Source organism: Nicotiana tomentosiformis, chromosome 11 (genome assembly GCF_000390325.3).
Source record: "Nicotiana tomentosiformis chromosome 11, ASM39032v3, whole genome shotgun sequence".
Lineage (NCBI taxonomy): Eukaryota > Viridiplantae > Streptophyta > Magnoliopsida > Solanales > Solanaceae > Nicotiana > Nicotiana tomentosiformis.
In genome coordinates, this window is record NC_090822.1 from 109,008,593 (window position 1) to 109,032,936 (window position 24,344).

The 24,344-nt window shown below is 37.2% G+C and overlaps 2 protein-coding genes across 7 annotated transcripts; one reads left to right on the plus strand and one right to left on the minus strand.

Moving 5' to 3' along the window:
- Positions 1-13,891, plus strand: LOC104110035 (E3 SUMO-protein ligase SIZ1). 6 transcript variants are annotated; one of them, XM_018775549.3, is made up of 18 exons: positions 1-263; positions 356-493; positions 1,492-1,572; positions 2,191-2,233; positions 2,824-2,896; positions 3,125-3,284; positions 3,774-3,910; positions 4,723-4,791; positions 5,477-5,564; positions 5,645-5,720; positions 6,078-6,151; positions 6,443-6,550; positions 10,038-10,199; positions 11,022-11,126; positions 11,237-11,317; positions 11,397-12,588; positions 12,962-13,279; positions 13,382-13,891. In XM_018775549.3, the coding sequence occupies exons 2-17, from the start codon at positions 470-472 to the stop codon at positions 13,123-13,125; spliced, it is 2,637 nt and encodes an 878-aa protein (XP_018631065.1). In that variant the 5' UTR covers positions 1-263; positions 356-469; the 3' UTR covers positions 13,126-13,279; positions 13,382-13,891. The 6 variants fall into 6 exon arrangements, with proteins under 6 accessions (XP_018631065.1, XP_070044080.1, XP_018631064.1 ...); XM_070187979.1 differs by having other exon boundaries at positions 393-493; XM_018775548.3 differs by having other exon boundaries at positions 393-493; positions 12,962-13,275.
- A 712-nt stretch (positions 13,892-14,603) lies between these two features.
- LOC104110036 (uncharacterized) lies at positions 14,604-20,802 on the minus strand. Its single transcript, XM_009619455.4, has 7 exons — positions 20,435-20,802; positions 19,034-19,089; positions 18,039-18,946; positions 16,155-16,350; positions 15,845-16,030; positions 15,330-15,706; positions 14,604-15,085 (listed from the first exon to the last, which is right to left on the minus strand). Exons 1-7 carry the CDS (start codon positions 20,629-20,631, stop codon positions 14,942-14,944), a joined length of 2,064 nt encoding a protein of 687 aa, XP_009617750.1. The 5' UTR covers positions 20,632-20,802; the 3' UTR covers positions 14,604-14,941.
- Positions 20,803-24,344: the final 3,542 nt, after the last annotated feature.

The window sequence follows — 24,344 nt, forward strand, 5'->3', positions numbered from 1 at the left end:
AAGAAACTGAAGAGCAGGATACGGGCACGTACACGTGAGAGCAGAGAATCCAAACCCGGATTCGTTTTCACAGATTAAACCGGATTTGATAAACCAAGTGATACGTCCGGAACTTTGGTAGTAGTAATTCGAGGATAGCTTCATTCATGCCGGTTCTCGGTCAAGCAAAAGCGCCACCATACCAATTCCGAAGAAGAGAGAGAAAGTCTGCTGACGCCGTCGAGTTTCTCTCTCTAAAACCCGCACATATTCATCTAATCCTTGTAAGATTTTGTGTTAATTTCTCTTTTGTGAATTGACTTTTTTTTATATATTAATAGTATTTGGTGTATAATTTTGATCAAAGTTATTTCAGGTTTGCTGATTGTTTTTTCACTTGCAATATGATTCAGATCAATTATTAATTGGATATTTCAACTGCTACGGAGTAACTTCTTGCAGTTGTGTGTATCTACGGAAGGGTATAAAGATGGATTTGGTTGCTAGTTGCAAGGTAATTAGGTTTTACTTTCTTAGCATTTTGCAATTTTTTTGGTTGAACTGTTAATTTTTTCATTTTCTGGTGCTAATTGTGAATGTTGCTTGGAGTAGTTTAATTTTCATATGTTATGGTGGATTGACTCTTTATTGAAGTAATGAAATGCTTAGATAATTTTAGTATAATAGTATAACTAGTTCTCGATGATAAAGATTTAGGATTAGTGACCGGTAAGTGCGTAAATGTCGAACGAACAAACTAAAATAGAGCACCCAAGGGCGTGACTCAGTGGTCAATAAAGTGGGTTTAGAATGGTTAGAATTCCAGCAGAGGCAAAAATACTAGTAGGTGATTTCTTCCCCACGGCCAAGTCTGGGTGGGCAGAGTTCTTAGCACCTATGTTGGCGAGAGGTAGCAGGTACTCCATGGAATTAAAAGGCAGCCCGGTGCACTAAGCTCGCGCTATGCGCGGGGTCCGGGGAATTAGTACCATGTTAAAAAAAGGGGGAACAAACTAAAAGTAGAAAAGGGCCTAAGCCTTGATGAGTAGTATTACCCGGTACATGTATTGGTAGAAGATAGCAGGTATTCTGCAGAATAATTGAGTTGTGCGCAAGATTATCGGACACCACCGCTTCAAAAAAGAAAGTAGAAAAGGAAGATGCCGGAGAATGTGAAATAGTGATAATCCCGTAAGGGGTCTGTCCTGGTGGTGGATTAAGAAATGTACCAAATGATTCTGGTGTTTAGACACTCCAAACGTGCCTGCATTTGTGGAAACTATATGGGTTATACGCTGATGTATGTTATGTGTCGAATTGCATATTGCTTAATATTCTGATTTTAAAATTAAAAATTAAGCAGTTAGCGGTTGGCTTAGTGATTCCTGTTTTATAAGTTCTAGAATCTAGACGTGGTTTATGGAAATATATTTTCATATCAATTTACTGACTACTGTCTGCTGCTGGAATTTCAATTAGTTGGTTTTGGTGACAATTGTTTGTCTCTTGTAGGATAAATTGGCATATTTTCGGATAAAGGAGCTCAAAGATGTTCTGACTCAACTTGGTCTTTCAAAGCAAGGGAAGAAGCAGGTTTGTAGATTTTCCATGCATTTTTGAGGTTTTATGGTTGAAACATGGCTTCTTTGTTTTTTGTTCAGGCAGGTGACTGATGTGTTCGCCTTTCATAAAAATCATACCTTTCTACATTATCACTTGTGGGAGGGAGACCTGTGATAATGAGCATGGGCATTGCAATTTTTATGACCTGTTATCCTCATTATCTGTATTTTGATTGATTTAGGACTCTTTTCTCATGCTGAATTTAGTTAGCCCTCTCGTCTGTCGTTTCCAAATGGTAAATGATGTTACCTGTGCAGCTGTCTCTTCGTGCTTTGAAATAGAAGCCTTAGTTTGGGTATCTGCAAATAGTGTTACAGAACGGGAAGGCTTATTGGGATTTTTCTCAGCTTAGCATAGAATATATTACGTTATCCCAAAACATGGGAAGTGAGAGGGCTTCTTTTCCCTTTTTGGTTGGCGCATTAGATCTTAGCCTGTCTTTGTTCATGAACAGTTATTCTTTATCTTTCGTCTAAGGATCAACATTGTCTATCTTCATGATTAAGCATAGAATAGTTGCATTCTTGCACAACATTTGTTACAGCTACATGTTAGTTTGATGTTTAACGCTAGTATTTGGTAATGCAGGACCTTGTTGATCGCATATTAGCTACACTTTCTGATGAAAGAGGTGAGCAGCCACATTTCTTGCTTGACGAAGCTGCGGGGAAATCTTAGACTTATCTTGTTTGTTGTCGGTTTTCTTTGTGTGTTTCGCCGTTCTATGTTTATCATTCACTTGCTTCCTTTTATTACACGCCAATCTTGTTCTGGAGTTGCTGATGATACAGACGCATTTCTGTTGGGGATTTAGAATCTTCATTCTTTCCTTTTATTTTTCCAACTGGAGGTACCAGATTTCCTAATTATTCAATCGAATATATCTGCAGCCCTCCTCCCTCGTTCTCGTGCAGTTCTTGTGGGACACATGTATGATTTTATTCTGTGTCTGGGATGTTGTAAGGGTTGTAATGCTTGAAATTATCTTTCATAATTAAATCTTACCCGTTGTCTTGGTGATCATTGTTTGATAATAGTGAAATTGCTTAAAACTCTACTTTTCAAATACTTGTTAATTGAGGGGTTATTCTGTGTTTTTTTTTTCATGTTTAGTGTGCTTGTATATACATTATTTCTGAATCTCACTTTTAGCAGGTGGATTTGTTTGCGATCATGGTTTTTTGATAACTGATTCTCACATACCTTTTTGATGCTGAACAGTTTCAGGAATGTGGCCAAAGAAAAACAGTGTTGGGAAGGAAGATGTTGCAAAACTTGTTGATGACATTTACAGGTATAAAGCAGTTACAGTCCTAGGATACACCTATCTGAAAGGGTAGTGATGGACTTTGATGTTTAAGTCTCCCTATTCCATTGTTTCATTCAGTTGGACATGTCTGACAACATTATTTTCTCATGAACTTTAAATGAATTGCATAAGTGAGACTTTTGCCTCATAATTGGTGGTACTCAGAAAGAAATTCTTCTGTGTTATGCATAGTGATCTTTCTTTGTCTCCCAGAAAAATGCAGGTGGGTGGGGCCACTGAGCTAGCATCGAAGTCACAAGTCGTCTCGGATAGTAGTAATGTGAAGTTAAAAGAGGAAATTGAAGACTCTTCTTACCATATGAAAATTCGCTGTGTGTGCGCAAGCTCGTTACAAACTGAAACAATGATTCAGGTTTTACTTTTGTACTAATTCTCTTGTCTCTCTTACTCATACTTATGCATACTTTTATTTTCGATATACTATTGAGTGGGTAAAGCTCCTCTTGTGCTCAGATTCTCTTTCAAAAGATATACCAAATCTGCTTATGTCTATGAATCTCATTATTTGCTTATAATATTTCCTAGTTAGGCTTTTACAGAATTGGATCTTTTGCATGTTGGACTATCGTGCTTATCTGTAAATTGCATTTTTATTGCTACTATGATGAAAATCATCTTGTTCATTCGTACATTGCTGTGATTTCAGCATAAAGTATGCCCTTTTTAATTTTTAAATCTCTGTCACGATGAGGGGTTATGTATTTCTTGTGTGTGATGAGGTGCATTATACATGATGTCAGCCTGAGCTTATTATTTTCACAACTTGCCTAAGCATTTGAAGCTTCCATTTCTTGTGCTCGATGTATCACATTTGTGTCTCATGATGTAATCTTGCTTGCAGTGTGAAGACAGAAGGTGTCACACTTGGCAACATGTGCGTTGTGTTATCATACCAGATAAGCCGATGGAGGGTGGTGATCCACCAATTCCGCCTACAACTTTTTACTGTGAATTGTGCAGACTGGGTCGTGCTGACCCGTAAGTGTCACTTTTAGTGGTTACTTCATTTTTATCTGGTTCCATTAACAGAAGGAATTGTGTGATGTGGCTGTGTTTCCTTTGCCTTTTAATGGGTGCTGCATTTAGTCACATATCTTCATTTTGAGGATTATTCTTTACAAATAAATCGTGTTCTAGAAATCTCTAGATGTCAAACATGCAGGTGTTTGGTTCTACTTTCTATTTAAATATTCTAGTTCTCTTCCACTCAAAAAAGTTATCTTTTGACATTATTTATTTATAAATCTTTGACATCTTAAGTAGGTCAATTTGACATTAAGGCTATATTAAGGCTATGATGAGCCAATGTGTTGGACTGATTGACAAGAGAACTAGGCTGCCTCCCCCTTATTTTAGGTAGAAACCAAGGGTGCTAATGGGGCATAGGGGTGGTCTCGTTCTATCTGTTGGTACAGTGATGTGATCGTAGGAGTTGTGAGAGTTGTTAGTGGCAACTGATTTGAGAACCTTAAATGATCTAGCTTTATGTTAGTTTCTGCAGTTGGTCTGAAATTCATTGGGGGTAAACATTTCCCTTATATTGTACTTTTCGCATCCATAGCATGTGAAGTCTGAGTAGCACTTTTTCCAATGTAGCTTGTTATCCATAAGCCTGGTAAACAAGTGGGTGCTAACCTGGAATTTTGAGTGCATGGGAATAGGATCTGACACTGTATTTACCATGGATATGGCTACACAAATGACCATTTGATGCGGCTTTAATTTGTTATATAAGTACTTTATATGGTAATGCTTGTTTTACCTTCCATAACTGAATTCTCTATATGCAGCTTCTGGGTGACAATGGGACACCCTTTATACCCTGCAAAGTTGTCTATTACAAGCGTTCCTGCCGATGGGTGAGTTACTTGCAACTTTGTTTCAGCTATCTGTTCTCTATTATTGCTGCTACAGTTCTTATTACTCGGGCTTAATTTGTTTAAGGTGTTAATTCTGTGAAGAGTCGGGACATGCAGTTTCTATTGCCTGTTTTGGTGACTATTAATAAAGAGATTTTTTTGTTTGTTTTCCCCTGAAACGATGTCAAAGGATGGGCTTTGATTGCCACAAATTGATTGGTGCACTTGCATATTCTTCTTGCTATTCCATGTTGGGTTTTTTTTTTTGGGGGGGGGGGGGGGTATAAGAAGACAGCTTTTCTATTGTCTGCTTTTGATATTAGGGCAAGTCGTTTGTGGTTAGTGAATTTTGAAAACTTGTCAAAAGACTTACACTAGTATAATCTTGTGCATGCACGATTTTTATTTATTGTATAAGTGGATGTCTTGGGTTTGTGTTTGCATCTGTATCTGTTGCAAGTGGTCTCTTCAACGTAGGAGGATTCTCTGTTAAATGGTGATTTTCTTTTTCCTTTAGATATCTGTATAAATTGTTTAGAGGATTTATGCTTCTGCCTGTCTTACTTCCTGACTTATTTGTTCTATCATCCACATGGCATGTTCTGTTTTCTTATTGTTTTGCATTTGTAGCTATGCAAGTATGTTATCCCATTCCTAGTTACTCATCTCATCTGTGTATTTTCAGCACGAACCCTGTGCAGAGTATTGAGAAAACATTTCAGATCACTAGAGCAGACAGAGACTTGTTGGCAAAACAGGAATATGATCTCCAGGTTGTTGGTTCTCTTAGTGATGGTTTCAGATTAAAAAAAGTCCTTTTGTATTCATTGTGTTTGTTCTACAAACTTGTCAGGCTTGGTGCATGCTTCTCAACGACAAGGTACAATTTAGGATGCAGTGGCCTCAATATGCAGATTTGCAGGTGAATGGTATGCTCTGTCCTATGTTGCTTCTTTTTAATCCTGCTCCAATTGGAAATAAATGCTGAAATTATATCTTTCCTCAGAAGTTTTCTTCTGTCTTCAATAAAGTATTATGTCTTAGTTATGTTTCTCTCTCTAGTTTATAGTTTTTTGGCCTTAAAGAACTCAAGGGGTGACATAAACCTGAGATAATGTTCTGGGTTTCTTTCTTACCTTAACTTAAAATATTGTTTGTGTAATTTTTTCCTGTGTGTTCTGCTGCAAAGATTCAATTGCCATAAATGCAGTGAAGACTGCATTTACATTTTCTTTCCAGAAGATCTTTTCCCTGTGTATTAACTTCAGTTGAATCTCAACCAACAGGGGTTCCTGTGCGCGCGATAAATAGACCTGGCTCTCAATTGTTGGGTGCTAATGGTCGAGATGACGGCCCTATAGTGAGTATTAATAGCATGCTCTTTTATTTATGCTTCTTGGGGAGTGAATATGTGCGTGTTTTGGTATTTTGAAATGGAAAAAGTAGCAAATTATAGTATGTCTCATATGGACTCTAAATCAATGTGTGATTCAAGTCCGGAAAATTGATCAAATTAGTCCAGAAAAGCAAAAGGAACTAAATTTTGGGATAGAGCATATATCCTTCTTGTTTGTTCTTAGGAACAGTTACAGTAAAACTGTGATTCATTTCAGAGGCATTTCTCTTAATATATGCCTTACCATTTTATCAGATCACACCATGCACCAGAGATGGAATCAACAAAATCACATTAACAGGATGCGATGCTCGTGTCTTTTGCTTGGGGGTTAGACTTGTGAAGCGGCGTACTGTTCAACAGGTAGTCAAGTTTGACCAGCATTATGCAATGTAAATTATCTCTTGCAAAGTAACTTTTTAACCTGCTCTTACTCAGTATTCAGTTGAAGTTTTAATTTGGAAATTTTCAATTTGTTGACAAGTCAAAAATATATTTTCACTAAAAGCACACTAATCCGATGTCAAAGGTATTTACAGTTTTTTTGGGGTATTGCACATTAACGGCATAGGGGTGGTTTGCATGTAGATTGCACATCTTATTAGGTATCAATACTAATCCAGGTTGGTGCTGAGTCAATACACTGCATTCATAATGCACCATACTCCGTATTACACAATTGCATTCCCTTTCCGTTACTCCATGTCCCAATCTATGTGATACTTTTTTATTTTTAGTCTGTCCAAAGGTATAATACTTTCCTCATTTAGAAACAATTTACTTTTAAACTTTCCATTTTATTTTTAATGAGATGTTTTATAGCAACATAAACTTCTATGGCTCGTCTTAGACTGCAAATTTAAAAAGTTACTTTTTTCTTAAATTCCGGGCCCAGTCAATCACCATCACATTAATTGGTATGAAGACAGTATTTTTTATGGTATTAGTTCTATGAGTTTATGTTTTATTTCTATTTCATGCCTTTTTGTTTGTTTGGCACCTCTACTATTGTTGGAAATTTTCGGCTGTGAGAATATAAGTTTATATATATTAGTGTTTTTGAGAGCGAGAAGCTCAAAAAAGTGACAGGGGCTCGCCTCGCTTCAAAAGCGAAGCGCGAAGCGGAGCACACACTTCATTGAAGTAGACCTTGCAAAGAGACAATATAAAGAATAAAAAAGTTCTATATATATCCCTATTAAGATAAAAGAAAAACAAACGTAATGAAATAAACTGAAAATATAACACACACACACACACACACACACACACACACACACACACACACACACACACATATATATATATATATATAACTGAAATCAGTAACATTTCAAAGAAGAAGGAAAAAAGCTGAAAAAATAATAATTAAGTTTAATATACTAAAATCAGCAAAGCAACAACATTTCAAAATATAATAATTAAGTTTATAAACTGAAATACACACAAAATTTAATAAATAAAGGCTAAATAAGAAGAATAAAAGAAAAAAGGGACCGTTGGAACCCTAGCAGTGAGCAACAATGGACGCGACGGGAAGAAGAAGAAAGAAGAGAGAAAAAAGGAGAAGAAAAAGAAAGAAGAAAAAAGAAGAAGAAATTACCTGGACGGACTTCTGGAACCCTAGCAGCAGCAACATCGATGCTCGATGGAATGGAAGAAGAGAATGAAATGTCTTCACTTTGGGGTCTATGTTTTGTATAATAAAAAAAAGACCCAATCTTTTTTTAAAAAAAATTGACCCCTTTTGACTGAAGCGATCGCTTTTTCGCTTCTGCGTCGCTTCTCGCTTCAGGTATTGAAGCGATCGCTTTTGAAAATCGCATCGCCTCAGCTTCACTCGCGTCGCTTAAAGCGAAAAGCACGAAGCGATCGCTTTTTTAAACACTGATATATATATATATATTATATTTTTTGAGTTAAATGTGATTTTGGATTGAATTTAATAGTTTTACAATTTAGCTCTGGTTATATTTTAACACAATTGACTGTGCTGGAGGGATATGGGAAAGCAGAGTTGGGAGGAAGAGGATAGTAGAGGCGAGGAACAACTTGGGGAGTGTAAAAACAAAAAGGATGAGAAATCAAAAAAGTTGTAGTGTTTTACTGACTGCGATAAAAATTGGGAAGGTGGTGAGGGAGGGACTGGATTAGAGAGAGTTTGTAAAAGTGTGTGCTTTGCAGCACCTATGATGTTCTACGTAGGCGGAATAGGAAGGGGAGAGAAACAAAAAGGGAGGAGTTTGTGTCAGCATCGGCGTTGGAGCACCTATGATATTTTGGGTTTTATAGACAATTGAGTACCTTCGTAGAGAATTATTTGTGAAGATTCACTATAGTATACATCTTGTATGCATGGAATTTTTATTACTTTATTGAAAATAAAGAATAATAGATTTGTAACTTTGAAGATGAAAGTAGCGGAAATGAGGATGATGAGATGGATGTGTGGGCATACTAGGAGAGAGATGATTAGGAATGAAGATATTCCGGACAAGGTGAGAGTGACCTATGTGGTGGACAAGATGCGTGAAGCGAGTCTGAGATGGTTCAGGTATGTGAAGAGGAGATGCACAAATGCCCCAGTGAGTAGGTGTGAGTAGGTGTGAGAGGTTGACTATGGCTGGTCCTAGGAGAGGTAGAGTTAGGCTGAAGAAGTATTGAGGAGAGGTGATCAGGCAGGGCATGGCACATCTTTAGCTTACCGAGGACATGACCTTTGATAGGAGGGTGTAGTGGTCGAGGATAAGGATATTAGGTTAGTAAGTAGTCGAGCGTATTTCCTTTTCAAACCTGTATTTCTTTTCCATGCCTGTAGTATTAGTGTTCTCGTATTTCCTATTCTTAGGTTTCTATTACTATCGGTTGTTTCTTTTGTTTCGGTTATATTATTTTTCTTGGTTGTTACTGCTTCTCTTTTCGTATTTCTTTGTCATAACTGTTATGATTATGCTTTCCTTGAGTCGAGAGTCTATCGGAAATAACCTCTCTACCTTCACACGGTAGGGGTAAGGTCTGCGTACACTCTACCCTCCTATGTTGCGTATGCTGTTGCTGTTGTTGTGTATTTGTAACTTGACCTCTGGCCTAGATCAACTCAAGTTAAATGAAGTCTCTATCGTTCTGCTTAAAAAATCAAATATGAAACTTCATACCCCTTAAAATTCATATAATTCAACTGAATTTTATGAAAGCCTTTCATTTGCTTTTTTTCATGTAAGTTTGGTTTTCCCAAAATGTGCTGTACGCATGGATTTTTTATCACTTTATTGAAAATAAAGAACAGTAGATTTGTACCTTGGCCTCTGGCCTAGATCAACCCAAGTTAAATGAAGTCTATCGTACTGCTTAAAAAATCAAATATGAAACTTCATACACCTTAAAGTTCGTAAAATTCAACTGAGTTTTATTAAAGCCTTTCATTTGTTTTTTTAAATCTGGAAGTCTGATTTCCCAAAGTGTATCCTAATTTTGACCTGATTCTTCTTCTGGAACCCCCTTGAAAGATATTGTCTCTCGTGTAAAAAAGGTGCTCTGCCAACTGAGCTATAACATTTGTTGCTTGTGAGTAATGTTTTACTAGGTTTCAAGGTCTTAAATTGAAACAAAAATTGATCCAAAAGCAAACCAAGTATCTTACAGACAATTGAGCAATCAACAGTTTTCATGATATCAAGATTATACTATGGCTATAGCTTTCCAGTTCTGGCCCTAATATATTCCTGATATTGTAATAAAAAGAATAGTTCCCGATAGCTTGCCATTTACATGAACATAGACATGTTAATATACAAGGGATCTTCTGTATAGACTGTTTTATGGTTTCTGATATAATTTTTTTTATTGTTAGGTTCTTAGTTTGATCCCAAAGGAGTCAGATGGTGAGCAGTTTGAAGATGCTCTTACTCGCGTTCGTCGTTGTGTTGGTGGTGGGACGGCAACTGAAAATGCCGATAGTGATAGTGATCTGGAAGTGGTTGCTGATTGTATTCCTGTCAATCTTCGCTGCCCTGTAAGTGCATATCAAACTTATAATCCTGTTGCTTGCAGCATCTATTATTTGGTGTTGTTAAGTTAATCACTGTGTTATCTCTACATAGTACATCCATGCCCCTTCAAAGTTAGATAATCAAGCTGCAAGCTTGTGCAATTGCATGCAATGTGGCCTTAGTCGACCCCTAGAGCTCTATTTGTGTTTCAAGAGCCACCACTAGCCACAATCTTAGCTAGCATTTGGGTATAGATTTGATTGAAACTTGAAAAAAGAGTGTTTGAAGTTGTGTTGAAAAATAATTTTTGAAAGTTGAAGTTTGTTTGGACATGCATTTTATTTGAAGAAAAGTTGAAGTTTTGTGAGCGGAAGAAAAATATTCACCCAAAAACTGCCCTAAACCAGTTTTTGGGAACTTGAAAATTTTAGAATTTTTTTCCCAAAACATGATCATATTTCATAAACAAACAATGTTTTCAATTTTTTTTTTGAATAAATGAAGCTAAAATTTATGGCCAAACGGGAGCTTAGTCTTGGACGTTATTTAAGTGTTTATTTTATTGTTTGAACAAGAAACCATAGGATTGACATGTAGGTATCACCTGATCAAGAAAACACGGTGGTGCACAGGCTCCCGTTAGGTCTTCCTTCTGTACTGGTGTCCACCTTGTATCCTGCTATTATTATGTGAATTAATTTCTCTGGAGGATAGCTCGTCAATATTTTCAATGTTTTTCTTCTATTTGGATTCTATCCTCTGTATGGCCTTGTTGCAATATTTTATTGCTGTGTTGTGCAGCACGAGTCATAGAGTGGTCAATTTTTTATGTATGTGCATTACAGATGAGCGGTTCAAGGATGAAAGTTGCTGGAAGATTCAAACCTTGTATACACATGGGCTGCTTTGATCTTGAAGTCTTTGTTGAAATGAATCAAAGGTCAAGGAAGGCAAGGAACTATGGCCCAGAACTAGATGTTTCCGTCAGCATAATATCTAAGTTTCCATCATATTATCCACCGAATATTGTTTGTTTACAAATCTTGTTCATGTGATGCAGTGGCAATGCCCCATCTGTCTCAAGAACTACGCTTTGGAGCATGTCATCATAGATCCATATTTCAATCGAATCACTTCTCGGGTATTGCTAGCTTTTGTTTATGATAATAATTATGTCCTAACCTTCTTTAGCTGATTTTTCACTCGGTTTTGCGGTACAGCTGCGAAGTTGTGGAGAAGATGTTGCAGAAATTGAAGTGAAACCTGATGGTTCTTGGCGTGCAAAGATAGAAGGTGATCGACAGAGTCTTGGGGATCTTGGGCGCTGGCACTTACCTGATGGGAGCCTGAGCGAATCTCTAGATATAGAGTCGAAACCTAAGCCCGAAATTCTTAAGCAGATTAAACAGGAAGGAGGCTCTGATGGCAATGGTCTTAAAGTTGGATTGAGGAAGAACAGAAATGGTTTGTGGGAAATCAGCAAACCGGAAGACCAGACATTTTCATCCGGAAGTAGATTGAGAGACAATTTTGGTCAGGATATCATTCCAATGAGCAGCGGTGCCACCGGTAGTGGCAAAGAAGGTGAAGATGCCAGCGTTAATCAAGATGGCAATGGGAACCTTGACTTCTCGAACAATGCGTTTGATCTTGAGGCCATTTCTCTTATTGACCCAACATATGGTTTTGGTAACGAAAATCCGTCGGTACCAGCAGGGGATGCTGAAGTTATAGTACTAAGTGATTCTGAAGAAGAAAATGAGCCAATTATCTCATCTGGGCCTATCTTTAATAACAACCATAGTGATGCACCTGTAGTTCCTTTTCCATGTCAGTCACAAGGAATTCCGGATTCTTTTCATGACTCTACGCTGGTTAACGGTGGGAATTCATGTCTCGGGCTGTTCAATTCTAATGATGATGAATTTGGGATGAACATGTGGTCTTTGCCTTCTGGAACCCAAGGGGGGCCTGGTTTTCAGTTATTTAGTTCTGATGCTGATGTTTCAGGATCTTTAGTAGATGAGCAGCATGGTTCTATTAACTGTCCCAGTTCTCTCAGTGGCTACGGGTTGGCTGCAGATACCGGCATTGGATCTACTTCTCTTCTTCCTGGAACATATGCAAATCGCCCCAATGCTAATATAAATGACAGTTTAGTTGATAATTCCCTAGCATTTAGTGGTAATGATCCCTCACTTCAGATATTTCTTCCTACTAGACCATCTGATACGTCAGTTGAGGCTACGAGGGATCAGCCTGATGTTTCAAATGGCGTTGGTACTGAGGATTGGATATCACTTCGACTTGGTGGTGATGGAGGGGTTCATGGTGATTCTGTTGCAAATGCTTTAAGCTCTGGGCAGCAAGTACAAACAAAAGACACTGCCTTGGACTCATTGGCTGACACTGGTATCTTCTTGTTCTCCTGTTTTTTTTATTTTGTTTTTTGGGGGGGGGGGGGGGGAGATCATTATCCCATTATGTCAGAATTTACATTGTGGGTTTTGTACTTTTACCTGCCAAAAAAAATATAACGGGTAAATTGACCAGAATTAACTGGTAAGCCGCTAGTCTTGTTTGGATTTACAACAGCGCTAGTTGGGAAGCTCCAGTATGAGCACAATTCACAGACCTTAGAGTAGTGCCATGTAGCTCTTTTACAGATATTTTCTTTTCGGTGTAGTATGTCTACCTATCCTGGTAGATGATATTCTTACAAAAGATAAAATGTGTTGTCAGAAGTTCTTTTTTGATTCATGTATTGGAGCTTTTCTAAATGTAGGTAGTGATGCTACTGTTTGTGCAGCTTCATTGCTTCTTGGTATGAATGACAGCAGACCAACTAAGAGCAGTAGAGAACGATCTGATAGTCCTTTTACATTTCCTCGTCAACGTCGTTCTGTAAGACCAAGATTGTATCTAAGTATTGATTCGGATTCTGAATAGGAGCAGATTCCATGGTGGCAGAACAATGATTACTTTTACTCAGCAAAGTATGTGGATGTGACAAGATGAGCTCTTGCTAGTGCGCACACATCGATCAACAGGAAACCGCTCTCTTACATCACTGCTGGCACCTAGGAGTTCTCTTTATTTGTAGGTACTCCACTCTGCGAATTCGTATTAATATGTATTCATGTTTGTTCATATCAGATTCCTAATTCCCTGGTGCCCTCACCTCTCTCTTTTATGTTGCGAGCAGGACCGGAACACATTCTTTTCTCTTCCATTTCCTTGATGATTCCCTGGAGGGTGATCGCTGGTGAATTGTACATTTGGACAGCTTAGCTCAGTACAAAAAGTTCTAGTAACATCCACTGGTAAATCAAATTTGGATAGAGGGGAGGCATTTTAGTGATTCAAAATCTCCTTTTGCCTTGTGGGAGGCCAATAGCCTGTAAATCTGTTTAACTAATTTATAGAAAGTATAATGTATGTGAATGTGTTAATCGTTCTAGCTCAATGGACGCTGGATAGTACCAGATTGTGCCATGAGTGCACAAAGTGAAAATGAGGTTCAATCTCGTGATATTTTTGGTGCGAGGAAAGGTAGGAGGGACCGACTGACACTGAGGGTTTTTTCTATCCAATTTATTTGGAATGAGAAAGGAATGCAGAACCCATGATAGAGTTGTATGATTATGTGATATGAAGGTGGAGAACTGTGCCTAACCCTTAAGTGAAAATGAGAACCTGCCCCTTGTTTCTTGTTTGTACAGCGTATTGATAAGCCGGACTCAGTTGATATTTGCTAGTTTGTTTCTCCTTGACACCTTAATATCATCAATACTGGCTGGTTAAATTGTGGTTTAAAGGATCGCAATCTTAAGACACCATGATTTGGTTTTTAGAAACTGACATTTAAAAGCACCGTGACTTGCCAACAATAGGATTACTTGGTGATGCATCTAGAGATGGAAATTGTTGTTGGTTGCGTCTGTTTGAGGTTTATGGCATATCTAACGAACTTTTGCAAACATTTTTTGGGCTAGTTTTCAAGAAACTTTATCCCGACCTATGGATGCTATAGTTAAAAGGTATGTGGATAACCAATTAACCAGTATACTTTTTAACACTCAGTATAGTTAAAAGCTGATGATTCAACGTGGCAAGTAGGTTTGAGATCCTAACCAGCTCGGACTCCTTGCTAGGCATGTGGGTGGGGTGTTTGGCTTTCTGGCTCTTTATAGATGTTATTACATTCATTCGTGCTGCTTAAAACCTCACTTGTGATCAGGAAAAGGAATCTACCATTATCTCCAAAGACAACAGTTCACTGCAACAGCAGAAACTCAACAGAACGTAATCACATCTCTCTCTGTTACTTTTGCTTCTTTAAACGTGCCACAAGGGAACAATGCTCTCCTTTAAAACTGGCTTTTGATGTCCATAAGCGGCAACAGTCCTATTTGACTTGGGCGGCATACAAGAAATCTATGCTATTACTGATCAAGCTATGAATACATATACTATCAATCTTCTAATCCAATAATAGTATTACTAATGGGAACTGATGGAACTATTCTCTAACTGCTGAAGTGCATAAAATTCTGCAGTCAAAATAGAGGATAGGAACCTGTCTACTAAAAATCTCTGATTCTTTTGCGAGCCTAAATTACACAACTATAATTGCTTACAATGACCCTATATCTCAAGATAAACCTGATCCACCTACAGCAAGATTCTTATGCAGCTGTTCTTCACACTGAGTGTCCATGAGAGTTTGCATATAATTTATGGCATAGGTGGGGTGAATTCAAGTTCAGCAGTCATCCTTTTCTGGATCAAGAACTGGGAGAATGCCCAACGCTGACGAAGAAAGATGCATACCCCGCACAAAACCTCCATACCCAATCTTTATCTTATAGCACAGAAGCAAGATAGAATCCCAAAGTGCTGTTCTTCCCTGCAATGAGAGAACAAGTGTAAGGTATAAAGTTAGACAAAATTACCGAACTAGCACTTGAGGATGACTCGATGAACTTGAATAGTACACTGTTACCATATTTAAGGGCACGCAAATTTTCAATAATTTTTCAATTGTCTGTTGTATTATCCATCAACCTTTTCGGAGAGGTGGTATCTTATCATTTTCTATTTATAAAACAAGCATAATGCAGTCAATAAGCATCTTTGCAATAATAACTTGCCTGGAGAGAGAACTGAGGATTCTTATCCCAGTATAGGGCAAAAACTGGGGGACTTTGCTTTCCCACAGCCAATATGCAAGCTCCTGGATGGAGCACAGAGGGTACACCTGACAAAACAGCTACATACTTTTCAGGGAACCTTTCTTTAGGAGGTAAAACACCCAAAAATAAGGGGTTTTTGCTATACTGGGCTCCAACATAAGCTGTAGGATCAACATGTAGCATCCACTTTGGGTGCTCCAGGAAAGTACAAAATAAATATAGGAGCAAATGAGAATCTGTTGGAAACTCGGAACTCCATTTCTTGTTTCCTTTCCCATACCCCTCTACACTGCCCAAATAATCATAGTTCCTCAAACAGGTTCCTTCAGCAAGCTCTGCAAAGAAATTGGGAGTCAGATCAGTCATGCAAAAATAATAGAAATCAGCATAGTTTATCTCTTATTTCTTCTCCAAAAATGTAATGGAGATCCAAGAGTGACTGACATGCAAGGCAAAGCCGAGAGTCAAACTACCTCGGATCCTCTGTACTGTATTTTCTGCACGGACACCGCTTTGTGGCAGCAATCCCTTGGCCCATTCTCCTTTCATTAAGGACAGAAGCCTTTGGTGTTCAGTGATGGCATCAATGCACTCTTGTAAAATAGGGATCTGAGAATTCTGTGGCGAGGATAGCTGAAGAACTCCAGAAGTTGTCTTTGCTGCAAACAAAGAAGCATCGACAAGATACTTCAGAATTATTACATTGGCATGTCCAACAATGAGAGACAACTTGAATAATGAAGTGCAAGACTAATAATCTTAATGGGAGGTGAAGTGAATTACGCATGCAAGAATCAAGAGCTTGAACAAGAGTTGCACGCAGCTGGTGAAGTAATCCATCTTCGTCAACAGAAAATGAGGGTTTCCATTCATTAGTCCTCTCCGTAGCAGATATAGCAGCAGTCCCAGTATCAGGTGCTTCATTTCCGACTTGACTGATTGTGATTGTAATGCCTAGTTTGGCTGCAGCTTGCATAACCTGAGAGCATCACTAAGCATGAAATGGCTAGTAAAATGGCAAAGGAGATGAAACTAACTTGATCTTAGTCAAAAAGCTGAGAAACGTATAAATACAAAGGAGATGATGAATTGACATCTGAAGGTTTTAATGCTTTTCTCTCAAAAAAGATTCTAATGCATTTTCCTTTTTTTCTTTTTAATTTCTCAAGATTACCATGCTTTAAAACCAAGCACTTAGGAGCGTGATGGAGTCCTTGTTGTACAAATTCAGCACCCTGTTGGTGCATTTTAATGAAATGATAAGTTATACATCAAAAGAAACAAAAAGGAATATGCATTTCTCCAACATAGCAAATTTTGATGCTTTGAAGTGCACCTAACACCAGGAAGTGCCAAAACCAAAGTCAAATTTGGCAGTCTCTTTCGACTTTCTTAATTCAACAGGTCAGTAAGAAGTTTTTTCAGACTATTAGAAAAGAGTTTAAGTTATATGTATTGACGGTGTAAAAATTATTTACACAATCAGGTAACTTATTAAGTAACTACTGGTAAATCTCTTTATAAGCATTAATTGTTAATCTGCCAAAGATGGTAAGTAGCCTACTATTATAGGTTAAAGTTCACTACCAGTGTAAAGTATGTAACTTAAATCCTTTAGAAAATACTTCCAAGAGTACAAAGGCATCAAACTAGGTATAAGGATGCAATGATTCAAATGCTTATAATAGAAGATGAACATAAATTACAATAAGACAATTCTGCTGGACCAGAAAATTTCATTTATAGTTTAGAAGCTGAGCACATTTTTGAGTATACAAACTTCATTTCTTAAACTGCACACAAAACCATTGAACTTTAAGGTCGCTGATGAAAGGGAAGAACAAATTACATAATACTATGATTCTTTTCTATGAATAACATAGCTACCTTTACCTTTCCTTTAAAACATGTTTGTAACAAAAAGAGGATTCTTTCTTTTTCATAATTTGTAGCTTCTATACATTCTTAAGTGGCCCAATCGGTATATAAAAACAATCCTTAAGATGAGGAGTATTTTTCCATAATTCTGAAAGTTACAAGAGAACAAGCGAGCAAAATTATGTTCCTTCTGTCCAGGATAACAGGAATTGTATTTATGAATTCTGATACGATGATAAAAAGTAGGTGCTAACTCTTTCAACTCTTTTCGCACTACATTTTTTCAGTCCAGTGCTCTGCAGAAAATACATAACTTCAATGCTTGTAAGCTTAGCTTAAGTTGTTCTATTATTGTCTGATGCACATACATGACTGCTCTATTTCATCCTTATTTTGATTATTTCATCAAAAGAATTCCTCTTCGTTTTAAAAAAGAAAAAAACTTCTGTGGAACAATCAGAAGAATCTCTAAGGCATAAGAGCGTTTCCTCTATATCCATTTGATATAATGTGCTACAAGCCTACAACCCAATCTATCATGGTCACTATGAATATGAAGCCAATACATACCTAAGGAGCTCTAAATGACATCAATGAGCAGTATTGCAGGAAAGATTGGTTTAAATCAACACTTAAGGTTTTTCGGGAAGATCATCAAATGTGCCAACAAGAGGAAAACACATGAGATAAGGAGAAAAAGAGAAAAGCAGAACACCACAAGTATCAGAAAAAAGAATAAAAAGAGAATGAGCAAAGATTCTAAACATAAAAGTGGGTGCAAGAATCCACCTTCGTGTGACTAGTATCAATTTTGATAAGCATAGGCTTTAGCAGCATGGAGGAAAACCATTGCCTGAGTCGGTCACGCCACTGCTCGATCTGTGGATAGATCCCCAGATGCTCAAATGCTTCAGTGGACTCTTCCATTGACATTGGAGGAGGTAGATCGCCTTCCCCTTTCTTGGGTGGAGTTGTAAACTTTTGGGAACCAGGGGACATCCTAACAGGCCTTAGAGGAGTACGTCTTGGAGTTCCAGAAGTATTAGTGGAACTGGGCAAGTTACCAGGACTGGCTACACCAAACCCACTTATGGTGGGTGGAGGAGTTGCCAGCTTGCTTCCTGATTCAGTAATTCTCTCATCAACATCAGCCAAGAACTTTTCAAGCTGTTCCTCTGTTGCAATCTCTTTATGAAAAGTAGCTCGTTTGTTCGACCAAGGTGTGGCAACCAAGTGTTCCCCACCTGGTGAAGACTGGATTGAAGGTGATAGAGAAGAAGATGCTGGAACAAGATACAAGGATGGGGAAGCCGGTGATTTTGATGGGTTGCTGAAAGATGGTACTTTAGTTCCACTACCGGTTCTTGCTTTGTCACCACTAAGTCTAGATGAATGGTTTGAACTAGGAATTGGCTGATGAAGAGGGACAAGGACATCAGATGGAGAGGCTGAGATACTTCTTGATTTGGGAGGTCTCTTTGAAGACTCTAGAGTAGTTTGCTCAACTTTTGGTTTAATCCCCAAAAGCCCCAACTGTCTATTAGTCAGATGTGTATGCTCCTTTGTTCCTTTGGTAGGTGACATAATTGTTACATCAGTAGTCCTCGTTGTACATAGATAAATAGCCTTGACAAGGGCAAGAAAGGTTCCAACTAAAACTATGGCTGCAAAAGCCTGTATCAGTCTGGCAAAAAGACCTGAACATAATGGTAAAATGTTAGTAACAAGCTGATGCAATAGTGTTTGAGATCAGTCGAGAAGGAGTGAAGGACCACATCACTTACAAGCAGTTTCTTGAGAAACATATTTGAATCTCAGACTGTCAACAATCCCGCTTTCCCTGCAATCACTCAAATTGAAATGAATCCATTAGTTGAGACACGAAACACCAAGCTATAGCTACCCATTGTTTTTTTATAAGTGAGCTATAGCGATGCATTGTTATGATTATTACTTTCTTTTTCTTTCTCTGAGGCTGGTTGGATAAGGTTTCTTCAAGCCATACCTTCTTTAAACCTTATTTCCTTTTTAAGGAAACTCAATTAAGGGTTGAAATGCAAAGTCTTTTAACATTTTTTTTATTTAAAAAAGAAGCATTAAACAAATGTGCAGTTAATTCCCATCAACTCTAAGTTCCAGAGCAGCTTCTGAAAGCACGATAACTCCTTCCTTCTAGATTTAGGCTCTCATCAATTCATCTAAGTCTTCGTTAGAGGCCACAACAAAATTATCAAATGGACAGGTAAGCCATCCCTTCCACTGCCCTAATCAACAACAAGATGATATAGCCTCGCTTATATCTTAAAAAGTGAGGAGAAAAAGGAATATAGCGCTCCTCCCTCTGCTAGCAAATGTGTTTGGCAAAACCAAGCTGAATTGAACTTTCAAACTCGAAAACTAAGATGGCTGTCCATCCTAATACGTGTAATCTTGTTAATGCACTCATCATAAAATTTCTATTGACATTGTACGCGTGCTTTTAATCAACATCTTAATCAAATGGTATATACATTCCACAACACAAACATAAAGCAGGTAATTTCCGGCTTAACTACAAAGTTTCACTTTTTTCCAACCGTTCCAACATGTTGGCAAATATCATTCCGCCACCTCTCTCAATTCTTTTACTCCACGTTCAGCACTCAGGGGGGGAGCTAAGTAGGAGTAAGGGGGTTCAATTGAATCCCCTTCGTCAATTATACTGTGCAAATATAGAAAAAAACGAGATTTTTTTGTTATATATAAACTATTGAATCCTTCTTGTATAAGGAAAAATTCTAGTGCTGTGACAAAGGCATTCAAAATTTGTTTTGGTCGCAGGTTCAAATACTAGGTGCGACATTGTAGTTTCTTTTTTAATTCTCTTGTATAAATTCCTCTGCCACTAACTGCACTAAACAACTTTTATGTCAACCCTTACCAACCATGGACAAATGCAGGTCCACACTCCGCCTTTGGCTCGATATCTATATATAATTAAAAAAATTAAAAGATAAATATGTCTCTCTGTGTGTGTGTGTGTGGGGGGGGGGGGGGGGGTGCATAGTGAGTCCAATAAATCATACATTGGCAAACGTTGCTGAGTTCAGCAACAACAAAAATAATAACAACAACTATATCTCAATTCCAAATTAATATAAATAACAATGAAAAGTGCGATTAAATAAAAATACCAAAATTAATACCTAATAAATATGCTGAGAAGAGCAGAAGCAGAAGCGAAGGAAATAGAGAGTATGAAAAGGAAAGTAGACTTGGAGGGACGAAGGCTGTTGGTTGTTAGGGCAGCAGAGAAGGCTGGATTCTGGTACACCGTGAATTTTGAGGGTTTAGGTGGCGTCGAGCTCTGCTCTTTTACTACTCCTCCGCCGCCAGCACTCATTCTCACTGCTTTTTCTCTGTTTTTTTCCCCTTGTGGTTTTATACAACAATCGCCATTATTGGAAACTTCGATTTAGCAATCGAGTTCGCCGCTCACCTCACAGTGCTCGAATTTTTTGCTGTTTGAAATTAGAGCATGCGCAGAAGAGAAGAAGGAAAGAGTTTTTGGTTTATAGTAATTAGATTAAGGGGGGCAAGTGGGCCGGTTCAGGCCGGGATCGGTTCGGGACCGAGGGCCAAACGGGTCAGGATCGTTTGATCCGGTTTTAGCGGGCTTGGGCCGGTCTCGTGCGTCTGTGAGGCTCGGGACCGTTTAGCCCGCCAGGATCCGGGATCGGCCCGGTTCCTTAGCGGGCCAAACGGTCCCAACGGCTATTTTTTTTTTAAATTTTTTTAAAAAAATATAGCCGTTGGCTATTTATAAAATAGCCATTTAACCCCCCAACTTTATTTTAATCCCAAACTTTTTATAATTACACTTTTTTCCTATTTTCAACTATAAATACCCCATCATTCTTTCATTTTTTCCTACAAAATCATCAATCTATCACAATCTCTCTCTAATTTTCTTCTATAATTGCTACTATTGTTACAATTTGTGAAACAATTGTGAAGTTGGTGAATTGAAATCTTCAACGATAATCAATTTCCAATAAGTTGTTTGTCAATTCGGTAAACTCGTTCCAACTCTTAAGTTTTAATATTATAATTTTGTTTGTGTTTATTTATTTTCTATTACTTTATTAATTAAGATGTCTTCCTTAAAAAAACTTTTTGGTAAAAATAAGGAAAAATCCAAGAGTGACGAATGTAGTGCTCAATCTGTTCCTCTCCCACTGCCCCGGGCTCCCCGAACCAAACTCCATATACGTCCTACACCTGCTATTCTTGATAGCGATAATAGTTTATTACAATTTACTGAAAGTCAATTTTGCCATAATATTAGATCTGGTGAATAATTAGACCATGAATTAATGAATGCTCTTTATTCTAATCCAACTATTGATCCTACTTATAAAGGTTTTCCTCGCACAACCGTAAAGAGCGATATTTATAAATATAAACATGAATATGAATAATATTTATGCTATTTATTTACTCATATAAATTATCGTGTTGCTATTACAACTAATATTAGTAGAAGTGGTAACGACTGTGATTACCTTACTGTTACCAGTCATTGGATTGATGAGGATTGGATAATGCAAAAGTGCATTATTTCTTATAGAATAATTAATTCACGTCACACATGGCAGTTTATTGCTAGCACAGTTACAGATATTTGTAGATATTTTTGCATTAGTGATAAAATAATGTCAATTTCAATGGATAATGCTACTAGTAACACAAATGCTATAGCCTTGCTTACCACTACGCTAAATCCTACATTTAGTAATATTTTTCATGTTAGATGTATTTGTCATATTTACCATTTAATTGTGGGTGATGGTATGAGAATTTTAAATATTGAAATTGAAAAGGTTAAGATGGCTCTTAACTGGCTTTTTTATTCAAACCGTAGAAGTAGACTTAGAGAAGATTTTAAAAGATGCGATGAATTTGGCCTAAGAGAAAGAAAGGTTCCTAAACCTTGTCCAACTAGATGGAATTGCATGTATGAAAGTTTGGTTGTTGCATATGAATATAGAAACCCCATAAACTCAACATTTAATGCACATGTAAGTGATGATGATGAGTACCTTACAAATGGGGATTGGGCTAATGTTAAAATACTTGTAGAATTTTTAGAAAAATTTCATATTGCTACAAATAAATTTTCTGGGCAATATTATCCTACTATTTCTAACTGTTTAGTTTATATTGCAGAACTTGCAAATTTGTTTGCTCATTTCTCAGAGGGTAGAGAAATTTATAAACTTGCTATTGATTCTATGAGAAAAAAGTTTAAAAAATATTTTTTCCCTATTTCCCCTATTTATGGTGTTTCTGCTTTGTTAAATCCTTGTATGAAATTAGGAGGTCCTCATTTTTGGTATGAAACTGTTTATAATAGTTTAGCACTTAAAGATGAGGAATTGTCTCAAGTTCCGAAAACAATAGCCTCAATTAGAATAAATGCTCAAACTATTTTTAATACTTATCAAGTTGCATTAAATCATGCTAGACCAAATGTTCCAACTCATTCTTCTTCTGATTCTCAATCATCTAAAAGAACTGCGGGAGTAAGAGCACTTAGTGCTTGGGCGGGGTTTAGGGGTTCTCAAGGTTCTAGTAGTAGTGATTTTTCACAACTAAATGAGCTTGAAGTTTATTTGTCGCAGGGAATTGAGGAAGTGAATCCCGACGGTTCCTTTAATCTTTTGGAATGGTGGAAGGACAAAGAAAAATACTTTCCGGTTCTTTCAAGGATGGCCCGAGATATTTTAACTATTCAAGCTTCAACAGTGGCATCAGAGAGCGCTTTCAGTCAAGCAAGACTTCAACTCGGTGATTATAGAGCGTCTATGAGGGAGAGTTTGGAAAAATCAGTACTTTTCAGAGATTGGATCCGGTCGGAAAGAAGAAATTTTGGACTTGCTGAATCATAACCAGATGAAGACGAAGCTTACGAAGAAATGCTAGCTGAACTTGCGGAGGATGTTGCTTCGCCCGGAAGTGGCGATGACCAAGCAACTTTTTCGCCACCACCAACGGAAATTCCTCCGGACCTTGATAGATTTATGAAGTTTGTAAGAGATACCATGTAACTTGTATGAACAAAAATTAGTATGTATTATGTAACTTATATTTTGGCACATCTTGATTAGTTTCTTTTTCTTCTCAATGGTGGTATTAGCACCTTGTTGTGCTCATTCCATAGGGGGATGAAGACTAAGAAAGATATTGCCATATTTTTTAATGCTATAATAAAATTACAAGGCATATCTCTTTATAATATTTTTGTCTTTAGACTTAGATATTATTTTTAACATCCTTTTGTCTTTAGACTAATATATATACTATACTACATATACATCTTATATATAGTATATAAGCTGTATATATAGCTTATCGAATATAACTTTTATATATATATATATATATATATATATATATATATATATATATATATATATATATATATAATATAACTTTTATATATATACTATACTATACTATACTATATATACATCTTATATATAGTATATAAGATGTATATATAGCATATCGAATATAGCTTATATATAAATATACTATATATACATCTTATATCGATATATATATATTATACATTTAATATATATACTATATAGCTTATATATATATACTATATATACATTTAATATATATACTATACTATATATACATTTAATATATATACTATACTATATATACATCTTATATACTATATATAAGATGTATATATAGCTTATCGAATATAGATTTTATATATATATATATATATATATATATACATACATCTTATATACTATATATATTCGAATATCTATACATCTTAGATATTTATTTTAACATCCTTTTGTCTCTAATAACTATTTATTTAAAAAAAATATATTGGGCCCACTTAGCCCGTTTAGCCCGCGGCCCGGGACCGTTTAGACCGGGACCAAACAGTCCCGGTCCTGGGCCGGTCCTTAGAAAAAGCCCGTTTAGGCACGGGCCCGTTTGACCCGTTTAATTTGGGCCCGATCCGGGATCGTTTGGACCGGTCCACTTAGCCCGTTTAGGCCCGGGACCGGCCCACTTGCCAGC

What these genes read in the sequence shown, in the direction of transcription:
- LOC104110035 (XM_018775549.3), top strand. Translation starts at nt 470, where the DNA reads ATGGATTTGGTTGCTAGTTGCAAG. An exon ending in AGCGGCGTACTGTTCAACAG is followed by an intron (nt 6,551 to 10,037) that starts GTAGTCAAGTTT and finishes TTTTATTGTTAG; the next exon opens with GTTCTTAGTTTGATCCCAAA. An exon ending in GGACTCATTGGCTGACACTG is followed by an intron (nt 12,589 to 12,961) that starts GTATCTTCTTGT and finishes TTCTAAATGTAG; the next exon opens with GTAGTGATGCTACTGTTTGT.
- LOC104110036 (XM_009619455.4), bottom strand. Translation starts at nt 20,631, where the DNA reads ATGAGTGCTGGCGGCGGAGGAGTAGTAAAAGAGCAGAGCTCGACGCCA. An exon ending in TGTTTCTCAAGAAACTGCTT is followed by an intron (nt 18,947 to 19,033) that starts GTAAGTGATGTG and finishes CATTATGTTCAG; the next exon opens with GTCTTTTTGCCAGACTGATA. An exon ending in AGCTCTTGATTCTTGCATGC is followed by an intron (nt 16,031 to 16,154) that starts GTAATTCACTTC and finishes CTTTGTTTGCAG; the next exon opens with CAAAGACAACTTCTGGAGTT.